Genomic DNA, 15,645 nt, shown 5'->3' with positions numbered 1-15,645 from the left:
TCCTTGAGTTAAAGAGTGTTTGTTTTTTTCGTTTGCTTTTTCTGCCATTGTGTTGGTTTATTCTATCTTTTAAGTTTTTTTAATCTACCTTAGTGTATTATACATCATTTTTTTTTTTTTTTTTTAGGACAGATAGGCTTTTACATTGGTAGTGCATTTGGATACGTATATATTTGTTCCCGTGGTTTTTTTTTTTTTTTTGGGAATAAAAAGCAAAACCAATTAGAAAAAATGCAACTTCCTGTAATTTTTCCCAACACAATTTTTACATAATTTGTGGACCATCATTTTTACCACAAAATATAATTAACAAAGTCTGCTAAAATGATGATAAAATAATGATTAAAATGATATCACATTAATACGACTTTCGTTAAATGTATCAGGTGGGTAAAACTTAACGTAAATGTACTGTATATGCTTTACTCTATGGTATTGTGTTTACTTACGTGAAAGATTGATGCAAATGTCATCCAGACAGATCCTCCAATGTTGTCATATACATTTATAGTATATACTGTATAGTGTGTGTATGTATGTATATATATATATATATATATATATATATAGCTATATAGATATATATAGTATCTCAAAAGAGTGAGTACACCCCTCACATTTTTGTAAATATTTTATTATAACTTTCCATGTGACAACACTGAAGAAATGACACTTTGCTACAATGTAAAGTAGTGAGTGTACAGCTTGTAACAGTATAAATTTGCTGTCCCCTCCTAATGGCAGTCAGGGTGGCATTGTCTAACACAACGTTTCTCATCTCCGGTCCTCAGGGCCCACTAACAGGCCAGGTTTGCAAGAAAACTAAAATACATCCCAGGTGATATCATTTGCTGCTCAGTGATTGCAGTATTCTAGTCTGCATCCCCCCAAGGTAATACTTAAAATCTGGCCTGTTAGTGTGCCCTGAGGACTGGAGTTGAGAAACACTGGTCTAACATGTAAAGGTCTGTGCTTCCCTCCTTGGATATGCCTCCCCAGACCATCACTGACCCACCACCAAACCAGTCATGCTGAACGATGTTAAAGGCAGCATAACATTCTCCACGGCTTCTCCAGACCCTTTCATATCTGTCACATGTGCTCAAGGGGAACCTGCTCTCATCTGTGAAAAGCACAGGACGCCAGTGGCAGACCTGCCAATTCTGGTGTTCAAATGTCAGTGGAGCTCCATGGTGCCGGGCAGTGAGCACAGGGCACACTAGAGGATGTCTAGTCTCCACATGAAGTCTGTTTCTGATTAGTCAGAGACATTCACACAAGTGGCCTGCTGGAGGTCATTTTGTAGGGCTCTGGCAGTGATCATCCTGTTCCTCCTTGCACAAAAGAGCAGATACCGGTCCTACTGCTGCTACAGCCCTGCCCAGCTCTCCTAGAGTAACTGTCTCCTGGAATCTCCTCCATGCTCTTGAGACTGTGCTAGGAGACACAGCAAACCTTCTTCTAATGGGACGTATTGATGTGCCATCCTGGAGGAGTTGGACTGCCTGTGCAAACTCTATAGGGCCCAGGTATTGCCCCATGCTACCAATAGTGACACTGACCCTAGCCAAATGCAAAACTAGGGGAAAACAGTCAGAAAAGATGAATAGGGAAAAAAATATCAGTGGCCTCCACCTGTAAAACCATTTCTGTTTTGGAGGTTGTCTCATTGTTGCCTATCTAGTGCACCTACTGTTAATTTCATTAATGCCAAAGCAGTTGAAACTGATTAACAACCCCTTCTGCTACTTAACTGACCAGATCAATATCCCAGGAGTTAATTGACTTGATGCTATACTCTGATTAAAAAAATGTTCCTTTTATGTTTTTTGAGCAGTGTTTATTACAAAAACGATTGTGTATTTTAATGTATATGTGTGCACTGAAATTCATTTTGGTGTATTTTATCTTGAAAATATGCATTTGATAAGTGACTTTTGCAACATAAAAATTGAAGTAGCCACCATTTCATTCTCCCTGGCCTCTGCTTTCAAAATATATATAATTTGTGGGGGTGTTAAGTCATTTTCTGGCAAAAAGTGCTTAGTTGGTAAACACAGATGCTTCCTTCATTATGTACACTTTGAAACGAAGTGGAGTACAAAGATAATAGTTTTCAAAAGCTTTATCATGTACCCTGTGCTAATTTTGGAAAAAAGACATAAAAAAGCAATGTTCCCTTTTCTTCAAAGTAATGTTGTCAAGGCTGGAAATGAGCTTAGATCTGCACTTAAGTTCTACTGGTCTGACTATGTATGGACCAACTTGAAACAGTTGTTATACCATATACACAAATGGCAACATTTTTGGTTAGATGATGACCACGTTAGATTTGTTTCTGATTGTTTGTCCTTCTTCCATCCGTTTGGAATCATCTGTTCTTTTGTAGCGGCTGTCCGCCATTGAAATTAGATAAGCATTTTATATCTTTTCCTGAGAGCTTGTAAGTAGCAGCTCGACATAAGCACTTAAAGCTTTTTTTTCTTTTATCTCTACTGTCGGCTTCTTTCATGGACTCAATCAACACAATTTCACAAATACATATCACAGTGTGAAGAGAGTGTTGATCTCATTGTATTAATATAAGACAGATTCCACTCTATGTGTTAGACCATTCCGCTTCAGTGCCAATGAAATGTTTGACAGTGATATAAGTTCATAAAAATGTACTATGATTAGTGCAAGAATTAAATGCCATAGTTAACCAATGTTCTGAAATTGAAGAAACAAAAATAATACTGTAATAACTTATTTACATTTTTTATTAGATGTTGCAATTGGAGCACCAAAAGAAGATGACTTTGCGGGCGCTGTTTACATATATCATGGAGATGCAAATGGAATTGTACCCCAATATTCAATGGTACATATTTTTATTTATTTTTTTAAGTGATGTTTGTAGTAATGCTTTAATAATTTATATATTTTGATAATCTATTATTCTTTTGTAAAAAAAATAGTTTTTAAATATTTTTTTTACAATATTGATAAAAACTTGTCTCTATATTAATATCAAAAGTGAACATATCTTATACATTTGTAATGTTATATTTTGTAGAAATAAAGTGCACGTAAGTCCAAAAGTTTTCTTTGTAGTTTTGGATAGAGTGGAGAAGGGTTTGAACTATTTCCAGTTTTTATTGCTATCTGGGGCTCTGTAAGACAGATGTTCCCTCATGTTCTGTTCATTGACAGAAAATATGGGAAAATCTGCAGAAGAATTTAAACACTGGCAAGCAGAAAAAAATTGTAGGCCAGCCTATCATAGCATGTCCCAGTGTTTTGCTGGTATATTAGGAAGATGGTCATCTGCTGAGAAAAGTGTAACAATTTTTTTTTTTTATTTCTCTTGTATCTTTGATTTTATGTTTTAACTTCCTTCTCCTTTGACTTCTCTCACTACATTCTTGCTTAGCTAATCTGGATTGGTCTTTCCTCAGCCTTACTTTGTAGCACTTTACCTGGACCCTGCTGGACTGAACATTGTGGGGCTAACTTGGGATTGTGATCTTTAGGCACTGAGTTTGGGTTCATCTCGTGGTACTTTCTAGATATTGAGCACTGGTAAAAATAAGCCACAGAACACTCTAGTTCCAGAGATATGGCATTGCCTCAGTGCTTGACATTTTTCTAAGATACTCAGTTGAGTAGGCCAAATGGGCTGAACACTAGGAGATGGATACTACATTAGTTGCATTACTGGATGCTTTTCAGATTTTACTATGGAACAAAATTAATGCTGATCACCACTGAGCAACAGCATCATCTGCTGGGTAAGCATTGTCAGGATGCTGCTCCAAATTTGCAAAGCATAACGTGGAACTCCGTTTTATGGTCCAATCCTACTGCTCACCTGCTGCGGTGGCTATGGTCACCTTCACCCAACCGACCCCCATCAGCCACCAACTTCCTGGATTTGTGTGTACCTGAGGCCTTGATACCTTGCGCCTAGTTGCATCACCACCACAATGTTGCAATATGTCTGTATCTACACACAAACTGGGCAATCCTGTTGCTTCCTATGGGCATTCTGTTTTCAATGCAGCTGAGCTTCCTCCCGCTGCTGGACCTGTCCCTCTCATCGCTGAAGCTGTCACAGCTATCAGACAGTGCAGCGTACAAGGTATTTTGAAGCTGGGTGGCAAGAGTTATGGAAATTCAGAAATGCTAGTCCTCCATCAGGTCTGTGTTTGCAAGCAGTAGATGGTTCCATAGCCAATTGACAGCCTGTTTTGGGCTATAGAATCTGTGCACTGCTGCTCCTAATCACAAGGAGAGTGCAAACTTGATGAGGAACACATTTTTGTCTTCTGAAGCTGACCACATCCTTAACAACTAAGGGGGTAGCGATGGCAAATGTGACACCCACTACATAGTGTGCAGAAGCATTCAATCTACCTGTCTCTGTATACCAAAGTACGACTTACAGTTGGTCTAAATCACACTCAGTTTTGTTAACTGGAGTTAACAATTTTAGAATTTGGTGCATTAATATTAAAAACTAACAGAATATGTCGATTAAAGCTACGGAAAGTAGTGACAGGGCTTTTTTGAATATGGCGCAGAACCTTTTTAAGGGTCATACCACCAGAAAAATGGTTCTACTGTTTTATTGAATTATACAGATAAATCCTCACTGCTAAGGTCCACAGCATGTATATCTTCAGGCTCCTTGTCATTAGACAGGTAATTGCTCCTCCCTCCTCCTTTGCAGGGGCATTGTGCATGAAGGGGACCCATTTCTCAGAGGTGTCCTCTGAGAGGGAGTTTTTCCTCATCTTAAGGGGGGGGGAGGGGGTTCCCTCACTGGCTCTCCAGAGCTTCTTTCTAGTCTTTCAGAACACGCAATTATGTCTACATCATGGGATCTCATGGGATCAACCGGTGCAAACTCTATTGGACATGATCTAGGTACTGCTTTGTCCTTAGCACCAACAAGGTTTGGGAGCCCTTCCTGTCCCAGGAGAGGTAGTCTAGCTCCTGAACTGGATAATACTTTGAGTCATTATCTATTTTGTATTGATCCTCTTAAGGGTTGTAACTTATAGACTGGTTCCTTTCTACTGGTAACCTCTGGTTATGAAGAAGAGGCTCATGCATTTTAGTGCATTTCTGACCCTGTACTGTAGGTGAATGTCTTTGTAAAAGGGCTCTTTTCTATGTTTGCTACACAGAATTGTGTCCCTGTTTCCCCTTGGTTGGTGGGTTTTGGTTGATCATCTTTCGATGCTTCAGATTTGGTATTTCCTTCTGTGTGAAGTTACTTCCCCATTTGGTGACCTTTTATCTTATTTTTTGAGCATTAGGTTGGTTCTCTTTTCATGCTCTGTTGCCAGGTTCCATTATCTGGTAAGGGGCTTGGCCTCATCCAGTTTTAGATTTGGGCATTGGTCCTTTAGGCATTTCTTGGGCTGCAGGTAGTTCTGTTTGTTGGGCCTGTTAGTGATTTTTGCTCTGTTGCCCATTACTCATTCGGACTGATTTTGGATGTCCCAACCCTATCAGAATTTATGGGTCCCTCACCCCTCTGTGTTTTTGCTTTTTTCAGAGAATATCTGGAAGAACAATTAGTCCAGCTTTAAGAATGTTTGGACAATCAATTTCTGGAGGTATTGACATGGACAAGAATGGCTATGTAGGTAAGTTCGGAACATTTCAACAGATGGAAAATGTTTATATAATTTCTTTCCTAGCAAATTGGTCTAATACACAGAGTCAATACAAGTTAGATGCAGCTATGACAATATTTCATATTAAACTCTAGGCTTCAGTAGGACTCCAGAAAAATACAAATGGTCCTGAAACAAACATTGAAGTGATGCACCCTATCTATTTGTCCTGTTTACCATTATTATTAAAAGTGAAAGTAAAAAACAAAACACATTATGGATTAACATCAGAATAAAAATAGAGGGGAAGACTTCCAATGGGGACACTAGTTCTGGTGACCCTGGCATGAGTCAGAAAGAGAAGGAAAATCTCCCTTTGAGACATATATGGCAAAAAACCCCCCCTAAAAAAATAAAAGAACTGACAGGGGTTATCATCCTCGCTTAATCTATCCAAAATTAAAGAAGAAGTTTTGCTTTTAGTTAAATTTTAAAGTAAGAATAATGATTTAAAATATGGACTTTGAAATTTCCACTTTGATTGTTTGGCTAAAAGAAACATAAGATTAAACAACGACAAATCATGTTAAGAAACAGCATGCACAAACAAAGCTTAACCAATGCTCTTGTATTGAAAACAAATCAAATACAATAGCCCTCTGATGGTATTTTATTAGTAATGACAGATATTTCATTATAGGTGGACAGATATTAATGGAGCTGTCCTCTGTTACTAATTATAGTTTTTGGAATTGAGCATCAAAGCTTGTTAGAATGCAGTTGTCAAAGGTTGTAATGCATCACCACCATGTTATTTTACATTTTTTTGTATACTTGTGTTGTGCAATTATTTGACATTCCATTAATTTGACCCAGTGTAAAGTGTTTAAGCAGTGCTATATACAGATGTCACAAAGGCATCTACTCTCGGCTATTAGAAGAGACTGGAAACTTTCCATTACTCCCTGTAATTTATAAGCTGTGCCACACAAGAATGCTCCTCCTGACTTGCTGACCTGAGCCAAAAAAATAAATGATTAGTTAGCAACTCCATTACAATAGCAGAAAATCGCTTATCATACATTATTTACAAATAGCTAGTGTCTGTTTTAAGAAAGGGCATTTATTAAAAAGTGTTAATACTCAATGAAGTATACACGTGTCTTCTAAGTATTTGTATGCAGAAGACCAGCCACTTGGACTGGGCTGGATTGACAAGGGAGATGAAACTCTATACCATACCTCTTTAAAAGTCTTGCTTTGGCCTGCCTAAAGCCAGATTCATATGTGTGCGTTGATGCATCTTATATGTGCAGAGAGTTTATACTGCACTGCATGCAGTGCACAAAACAATTCCTAACTGAAAGTGGAATCATTTTTGGGTAGAAGAGAGATAGGGGTTGATTTACTACAGGCATATAGAGAATGTTCGTTTTGCAAAATAATTTTCCCTTAGCTTGGTGTGTTTGGGAAACATTCACTTTGCAAATAATACTCAATCATGTGCAAGGTAAATTAAAATGTATTTTTGCTTGCACATTATTGGATAATGGGTGTCAGCACTGCTTCACCTCATTCTCTGAGCTAAAGGAAAATTCTCTTGCAGATTGAACAGCCTATTTACCTTTTGTAAATAAACCCTATACTAGTGATGGCGTACCTTTTGTTGAGTGCCCAAACTTCATCACAAAACCAACTTGCCAACACTGCAATTAAACTGCACACACCCAACCACCCAGGTGATTATTGCACACTCCAAGAGAGATTGTAGTCAATTCAGCACTCACCCGACCCCAGCGTCCAGTGTCGGTGTGCCTGGCAGCAGCTTCTCCTTTTGTTGGTGCCTTTGATCACCCTCCTCACTCTTGATGGTGTCCTCTCAGCACCGTCCTCTTGCTCCTCTCTGGCTGGTTCAACTCCAGAGACTGTTGTGGCTTGGGCTGTCTCTCCCTCCCGAACCACCTCAGCCTCCTCTCACTCTTGTCTCCACACTCCTCTCACCCTTGCTCTCCCTTCTCTCTCAGCCCTTTTTTTTCCCGGGCTCCAGACTGTCCCTCCTCTTATTTTCTCAGGGTATGCTGGGGCTGTAGTTTTTCTTTATTTGATTAAAATGGAGCTATAGTCTTCCGGGACTACATGTCCTATGGTGCACTGGTCCTGACTCTTTATTGGTCCCTGGTTTTAGCCAATGGGGTGGGGATCCCTGCAAGTGCCGCTCTGTCCTTGTCCCGTGCTGCTTGACAGAAGAAGGGGGGCGAGCATGGGAAATAACTGACAGCCCACTCTGACTTCTCCCCTTGTCACAGTGAGGACAGTGGTGGCGGCTCTCGCATGCCCACAGAGAGGGCTCTGTGTGCCAGCTGTGGCACGTGTGCCATAGGTTCACCATCACTGCCCTATACTGTCCAAAATCTCTTCTACCTGCAACTATACAGTTCGGTCCATATGTATTTGGACACAGGCACATTTTTCATACTTTTGGCTCCGTATGGCACCAGAATAAAATTAAAACAGAACAATCCAAATGAATATGAAGTGCAGACTTTCAGCTTCAATTTAAGGGGTTGAATATAAATATCAAGTACAAATTACTGCAATCATTTGTATACACAGTGCCTCCAATTTCAGGGGCTCAAATGTAATTGCACAAATGCATATAATCCAAAATAAAATGTTTCAATATTTTGTTGAGAATCCTTTACTAGCATTGACTGCCTGAAGTCTGGAAGCCAGACTAAATCTAAACACTGCAGAATTAATCCCGTTGGTTCTGTCACATCATCAATAAACAGCAATGACCCAGCGTCACTGGAAGCCATGCATGCCATCACACTGCCTCCAACATGTTTTACAGAGGACATTGTGTGCTTTGGATCTTGAGCTGTTCCAAGCCTTCTCTACACCTTTTTCTTCCTGTCATTCTAGTACAGATTAATCTTAGTTTCATTCATCCAAAGAATGCTTTTCCAGAACTGGTCTGGCTTTTTTAGATGTTTTTTGGCAAAGTCAAATCTGGCTTTTCTATTCTTCATGCTTATGAATGATTTGCACCTTGTGGTGAACCCTCTTTATTTGCTCTCGTGAAGTCTTCTCTTGATTGTAGACTTTGACAATGATAAGCCCACCTCCTGGAGAGCGTTCTTCACTGGATTTTGTGATAGGGTTTTTATTAACCATAGAGAGGACCCTGCGATCATCCACCACCGTTTTCTTCCGTAGATGTCCAGGCCTTTTTATGTTGCTGAGGTTACCAGTGCGTTCTTCTTTCCTCAGAATGTACCAAACGGTTGATTTGGCCACTCTTAATGTTGCTGCTGTCTCTGACGGATTTGTTGAGTTTTTGAAGCCTTACAATGGCCTGTTTCACTTGCATGGACAGCTCCTTCGAGCGAATGATGTAGGTTCACAGCAATAGATTCCAAATGCAAACACCACACTTAGAATCAACTCCAGATCTTGTATCTGCTTAATTGATGAAGAAATACCAAAGGAGTAGCCCATACCTGGCCATGGAACAGCTTTTGATTCAATTGTCCAATTATTTTTGCTCCCTTGAAAAAGGGGGATGGCTATTCTTAAGAGCTGTAATTCCTGTGTCCAAATCTATATTGACCTAACTGTATATTCTATCCTTTGCTTGTAAAAGGGTCTACTAGAAGTTTGAATAATTTAGCAGCGTTAAGTAGTTGTGAACATGCAATGTCATAACTGCTTTTCTGTTTCCTTAGTTTCAGAAATGATCTTTCTTGCAAGGTTACAAGGGTAAAAAGTTTTGTCATGTGACCATGCATCTCGTCTTCCTGATAGTGAAGGTTGGGGTTACAGGACACTGTGCAGACACACCATGTACCTGTATTCCTTAGTCTGTTCAGCCTAAAGGCAGGAGACAGGCTGTGGTTGGGAGGGCACATGTGCCAGAGGCAGTCTGTGATTGGTTGGGGGATGTGGTGGCTGCACAAAACACCCAATACAGGCACGCTGTGTCTCTGAATGGCCAGCCAAAGGATGCAATTGGACAATGTAAGCACAGATCAGCTTCTGTGTGGTTAGTTTAAAACAAGAAAGAAAGATGACTGGCAGGATCAACTACCCAAATCCCAAGGATAACTTGCCACAAATTTGTGGCAGTGTTGAATTGTAAGTTTGTTACTTGCCGCACATTTTCACTGGCAAGTTGTACAATTGCAGAGCACTTGAAGCACAAGTTCTAGTTGACACTTTTCCAATTTGTAGCAATTTTGCGTGGCAAGTCTCTAGCAAGTGCAAAGTTGCAGTGGTAAGTCTGCATCCAGAGCTCTGTAAGTCTACAGCATGAAAATTCAGCCACAGTAACCCCTGTTGACTATTGCACAACATAACTGAACCAGAACTTGCAGCAGACTTGCCGAATGCTTGCAAAGAAAGTTGATCTGGAGACATGCAATGCAGACTTTCTGCAATTGTGCAACAGACTTGGGAGGCCTGGTAAGTCTAACAATAGCTTAGCAAGTCATTTTCAAACTTGCAGCACATTTGCTTGCTATCTGAGTAGATACTTCAGATGGAAGTATGGAATGAAAATTTTTTTTAAGGATAAGTGATAGATGAGTCACAGGACTCGTTTCATGCATTGCTTCTGTACATCTTTTAGCTTCAGCAGAAGGACAGTTAAAAGTAAGAATGCACACCGACATCAACACACACCACAACTATACCTTTATTAATATTAAAAATTAAATAACTAATGGAAAAAATATCTAAATAATGTTTAGTGTCCTGAATGCAGTATTTAGGTATTTGATTTATCAGAGTGACTCTTGCCCTAACTCTATGGTATTCTATAGGTAACTGTAAGAATGAGATACTTACTAGCATTCTGAGGTCAAGTAGCATTTTTTAGCTACCATTAGACTTTTCTCATTGCTTATCATCTCTTCTTTCAGATATGACCATTGGAGCTTTTATGTCAGATAGAGTTGTGCTACTAAGGTAAGTAACATTTTATTGCATTTTTTAAACATATCTATTAAAAAAAAATGCTGAAAAATGACACATGAACTCTTCAGTGCGCATAAGCTCATAAACTTTCCTCTTCAGTAACTATATCTTCCATGTCCTTCTTCATTTATTATTTATTTATTTATTTCAGGTACTTATATAGCGCTGTCAATTTACGAAGCGATTTACATATACATTGTACATTCACATCAGTCCCTGTCCTCAAGGAGCTTACAATCTAAGGTCCCTAACTCAAATACATACACAGTAGGGCCAATTTTTGTTATACAGGATCCAATTAATCTACCAGCATGTCTTTGGAGTTTATAAGTAGTCATATGCATACCAGCATCATTTAATCAGTCAAAAAGGCAGCTATAGGAGCTTTTTAAACTGTTCAAAACCTTTGTAATTCTTTTCAACCAGTCCTGAGATTTAAAAAGCCCTATCAACACAGACAATCTGGTGACCTGACTCTTCTTTGCTGCAGTCAAAGTGCATATTTTATTACTCTTGGGGGCGCTATCTCAGAGATCACTGTGCTTATGTTCTTGGGTGTGCACACCTACTGTGGCCACTATGAGGCCTTCCACTGATAATTGTGAGCTTTGTATTTATTTTAGTAATGGAAATTGCAACAGCAGGTACTGAAACGCAGAGAGATCAACAGAAACACACAGAAACCTTAATAGAACAGGAAAGCGTCCTCAGTGATATGTATACTTCGCAGCCTCAGCAACATCCAAATGAAGAAGGGAAGATCACACATTGTGATTAAAAACATATTTCCTTTATTTCAAAACCGTACAGGATACAAGATTAAGCTCTGACGCATTTCCTGTTGTGCTCAGCACTTTGTCATATGTTATATTATATGGATAATGAGGCTTGGTTCCTGTCCTCTGAGATTTTTGGGATCTTCCATTGCAATTTTTGTAATTTTAAAGTCAATAAAATTCCTACATAGGACAGCAGATGCAATAAAACTCCTCAAACTACGGCCCTCCAGCTGTTGTGGAACTACACATCCCATGAGGCAATGTAAAACTCTGACATTCACAGACATGACTAGGCATGATGGGACTTGTAGTTCTCGAGAAACTTGAGGGCCATAGTTTGAAGACCCCTGTACTAAAGGATTTGCGAATGAACGCATAGTAAATTATGTGAAGATTGAATTCAATTATCTAGTCACGTGAAAAAAAAAAAAAACTGAGAGTTATTTCATCTTCACAGGATTGGATAAATGAAGTTAGAATTTATTGTGTGAACAATCTCAAATCCTTTAGTAAAATGTGTGATCTTCTCTTCTTCAGTTTGATGGGCAGGAACCCAATTTATACCTGAAAATTATAAAGTGCAGTTCTCACCGTTGGACTACCTAAAGAAGAACTTTACCTGGGTTTTGGGAAAATTAAAAGTCAGCAGCTACAAGTACTGTAGCTGCTGCTTTTTAAGGCATATACTTACCAACCCCTGCAGTCCAGCGCTGTCTACATACAGCCAATATTTCTCAGTGTTCCTGTTCCTCCACATCAAAAGTATCTTGAATTCTGGAGCTGGCTGGCACTTCCTGATGACTCAAAGTCAGTTCCCTACTCTGCAAGACACGTCCTACCTTGAGACTGGCCCTGCAGTCTACTGGGATGTGTGACGTTGTGTGATGGTCCACCAGGATTCAGCTATAACTAAAATATCACTTTTTGGTGGACTAGCCCACTGGACATTTAATATAACAAAGGGAGAAATGGAAGTATGCCTGCTGGTTTTCATTGTCTAAGTCACACCAGGCAATAACAACTGGATTATAACTGGTTGAGTAATAGGCATTTCTTCAGATATACACTTATAAACCAATCACTCAGCCATAATATTATCACCACCCCCCCCCCACTTTAACCACTTCAGCTCCACTTAAACTGCTTGCCGGCCGTATACTGTAAATATACGGGGGCAAGGCGGCTGCCCTGTGCAAAATCACATATCTGTATGAAATTTTGCACTTCCTGGTTTGGGGCGCACCGCCGGTGGCCCGCTCCCACTATGATCGGACACAGTGGGAGCCAATCAGTGGGTCCCGTGGACTCGATGTCAGCCGGGACCTGTCGATCATTCGGAAGAGAGGCAGAATGGCGGTCTGCCTATGTAAACAAGGCAGATCGCTGTTCTGTCATTAGGGAAGGTAGTAATCCTGTGTTTCTGCTAAGCAGGAACATGAATCTCTGCCTTCCCACAGCACAAGCACCTCCCCTACAGTTAGCAAGCAGTCCCTAGGAACACATTTAGCCCTTTGATTGCCCCTGATGTTAACCCCTTAACTGCCAGTGTCATTGATACAATGACAGTGGATATTTTTAGCAATGATCACTGTATTAGTGTCACTGGTCCTCAAAAAACTGTCAAAAGTGTAATTAGTTTCCGATTTGTCCTGTTGCAGTCCCGCTATAAGTTGATGACCACTGCCCTTACTAGTAAAAAAAAAAAATAAAAAGTCCATAAATATATCCTATAGTTTGTAGACACTATAACGTTTGTGCAAAACCAATCAAAATATGCTTACCAAAGATATGTAGCAGAATACATATTGGGCTTCACTGATGAAAAAATTTGTTTTTTTACATTTTTTTTATTGGATGTGTTTTATAGCAGAAAGTAAAAAATATATAGATTTTTTTCAAAGTGTAGGTCTTGTTTTGTTTATAGTGCAAAAAATAAAAACTGTAGAGGTGATCAAATTCCCCCAAATAAACGCTCTATTTGTGGGAAAAAAAAGTACAAACATTTTATTTGTGTACAGTGTTGCACGACCACGCAATAGTCATTTAAAGTAACACAGTGCCGTAACACAAAAAATAGCCTGGTCATGAAGGGGGGGACCTCTGGAGCTGATGTGGTTAACTGGTAATTGCATGGTCGTGCAATGCTGTGCCCAAATAAACTGATATAATTTTTTCTCACATAGATAGTTTTCTTTTAGTGGTCTTTGATCACCACTGTTTTACATTTTTTTTTTTTGCAATGTAATCAAAAGAAAGACTGGAAATTTTAAAGAAAAAAACAATTTTTTTTCTGGTAAAAAACATATCCATTAGAAATGTAAAAAAACTTTTTTAGGGGGGATCTTCGGATTCCCACCACAATGGTATTTGTTACTTTTGACAAACTTTTGTTCAATATGTGCAGAAAAAACATCCTATGTTGATATATACTGTTAGATATTTCATTGTACAATACTGTATACTTCTTCCAATATAAAAAAAAAAAAATGTAGGAATTACAAAAAAAAAATCTAATTTTTGAATATATTTTGGCCAAAATGTATTCTTCTACATGTCTGGTAAAAAAAAAAGAAAAAAAACAATACATGTATATTGATTGGTTTGTGTGAAAGTTATAGCGTCTACAAACTATGCTATATATATATACAGTGCCTTGCGAAAGTATTCGGCCCCCTTGAACTTTGCGACCTTTTGCCACATTTCAGGCTTCAAACATAAAGATATAAAACTAATTTTTTGTGAAGAATCAACAACAAGTGGGACACAATCATGAAGTGGAACGAAATTTATTGGATATTTCAAACTTTGTTAACAAATAAAAAACTGAAAAATTGGGCGTACAAAATTATTCAGCCCTTTTACTCTCAGTGCAGCAAACTCTCTCCAGAAGTTCAGTGAGGATCTCTGAATGATCCAATGTTGACCTAAATGACTAATGATGATAAATAGAATCCACCTGTGTGTAATTAAGTCTCCGTATAAATGCACCTGCACTATGATAGTCTCAGAGGTCAGTTTAAAGTGCAGAGAGCATCATGAAGAACAAGGAACACACCAGGTAGGTCCGAGATACTGTTGTGGAGAAGTTTAAAGCCGGATTTGGATACAAAAAGATTTTCCAAACTTTAAACATCCCAAGGAGCATTGTGCAAGCGATAATATTGAAATGGAAGGAGTATCAGACCACTGCAAATCTACGAAGACCTGGCCGTCCCTCTAAACTTTCAGCTCATACAAGGAGAAGACTGATCAGAGATGCAGCCAAGAGACCCATGATCACTCTGGATGAACTGCAGAGATCTACAGCTGAGGTGGGAGACTCTGTCCATAGGACAACAATTAGTCGTATACTGCACAAATCTGGCCTTTATGGAAGAGTGGCAAGAAGAAAGCCGTTTCTTAAAGATATCCATAAAAAGTGTTGTTTAAAGTTTGCCACAAGCCACCTGGGAGACACACCAAACATGTGGAAGAAGGTGCTCTGGTCAGAGGAAACCAAAATCAAACTTTTTGGCAACAATGCAAAATGTTATGTTTGGCGTAAAAGCAACACAGCTCATCACCCTGAACACACCATCCCCACTGTCAAACATGGTGGTGGCAGCATCATGGTTTGGGCCTGCTTTTCTTCAGCAGGGACAGGGAAGATAGTTAAAATTGATGGGAAGATGGATGGAGCAAAATACAGGACCATTCTGGAAGAAAACCTGATGGAGTCTGCAAAAGACCTGAGACTGGGACGGAGATTTGTCTTCCAACAAGACAATGATCCAAAACATAAAGCAAAATCTACAATGGAATGGTTCACAAATAAACATATCCAAGGTGTTAGAATGGCAAAGTCAAAGTCCAGACCTGAATCCAATCGAGAATTTGTGGACAGAACTGAAAACTGCTGTTCACAAACGCTCTCCATCCAACCTCACTGAGCTCGAGCTGTTTTGCAAGGAGGAATGGGCAGAAATTTCAGTCTCTTGATGTGCAAAACTGATAGAGACATACCCAAGCGACTTAAGCTGTTATCGCAGCAAAAGGTGGCGCTACAAAGTATTAACTTAAGGGGGCTGAATAATTTTGCACGCCCAATTTTTCAGTTTTTTATTTGTTAAAAAAGTTTTAAATATTCAATAAATTTTGTTCCACTTCATGATTGTGTCCCACTTGTTGTTGATTCTTCACAAAAAAATAGTTTTATATCTGTATGTTTGAAGCCTGAAATGTGTCAAAAGGTCGCAAAGTTCAAGGGGGCCGAATACTTTCGCAAAGCACTGTGTATATAC

General features: G+C 39.2%; 1 protein-coding gene across 1 annotated transcript in view; it reads left to right on the top strand.

Moving 5' to 3' along the window:
- Positions 1 to 15,645, top strand: part of ITGA9 (integrin subunit alpha 9) — a 578,355-nt gene that overhangs the window by 212,712 nt on the left and 349,998 nt on the right. Inside the window, exons 11-13 of the mRNA XM_082257332.1 lie at positions 2,769 to 2,863; positions 5,549 to 5,639; positions 10,532 to 10,577. Of these exons, the coding sequence (XP_082113458.1) occupies positions 2,769 to 2,863; positions 5,549 to 5,639; positions 10,532 to 10,577 (232 nt within the window). The remainder of the gene's footprint in view (positions 1 to 2,768; positions 2,864 to 5,548; positions 5,640 to 10,531; positions 10,578 to 15,645) is intronic.

The sequence above is a fragment of the Pelophylax lessonae genome, assembly GCF_965119305.1.
Source record: "Pelophylax lessonae genome assembly, chromosome: 5".
NCBI classification, from domain to species: Eukaryota; Metazoa; Chordata; class Amphibia; order Anura; family Ranidae; genus Pelophylax; species Pelophylax lessonae.
Note: the sequence above shows the minus strand (reverse complement) of the source record. Positions and strands in the feature narration are given on the sequence as shown.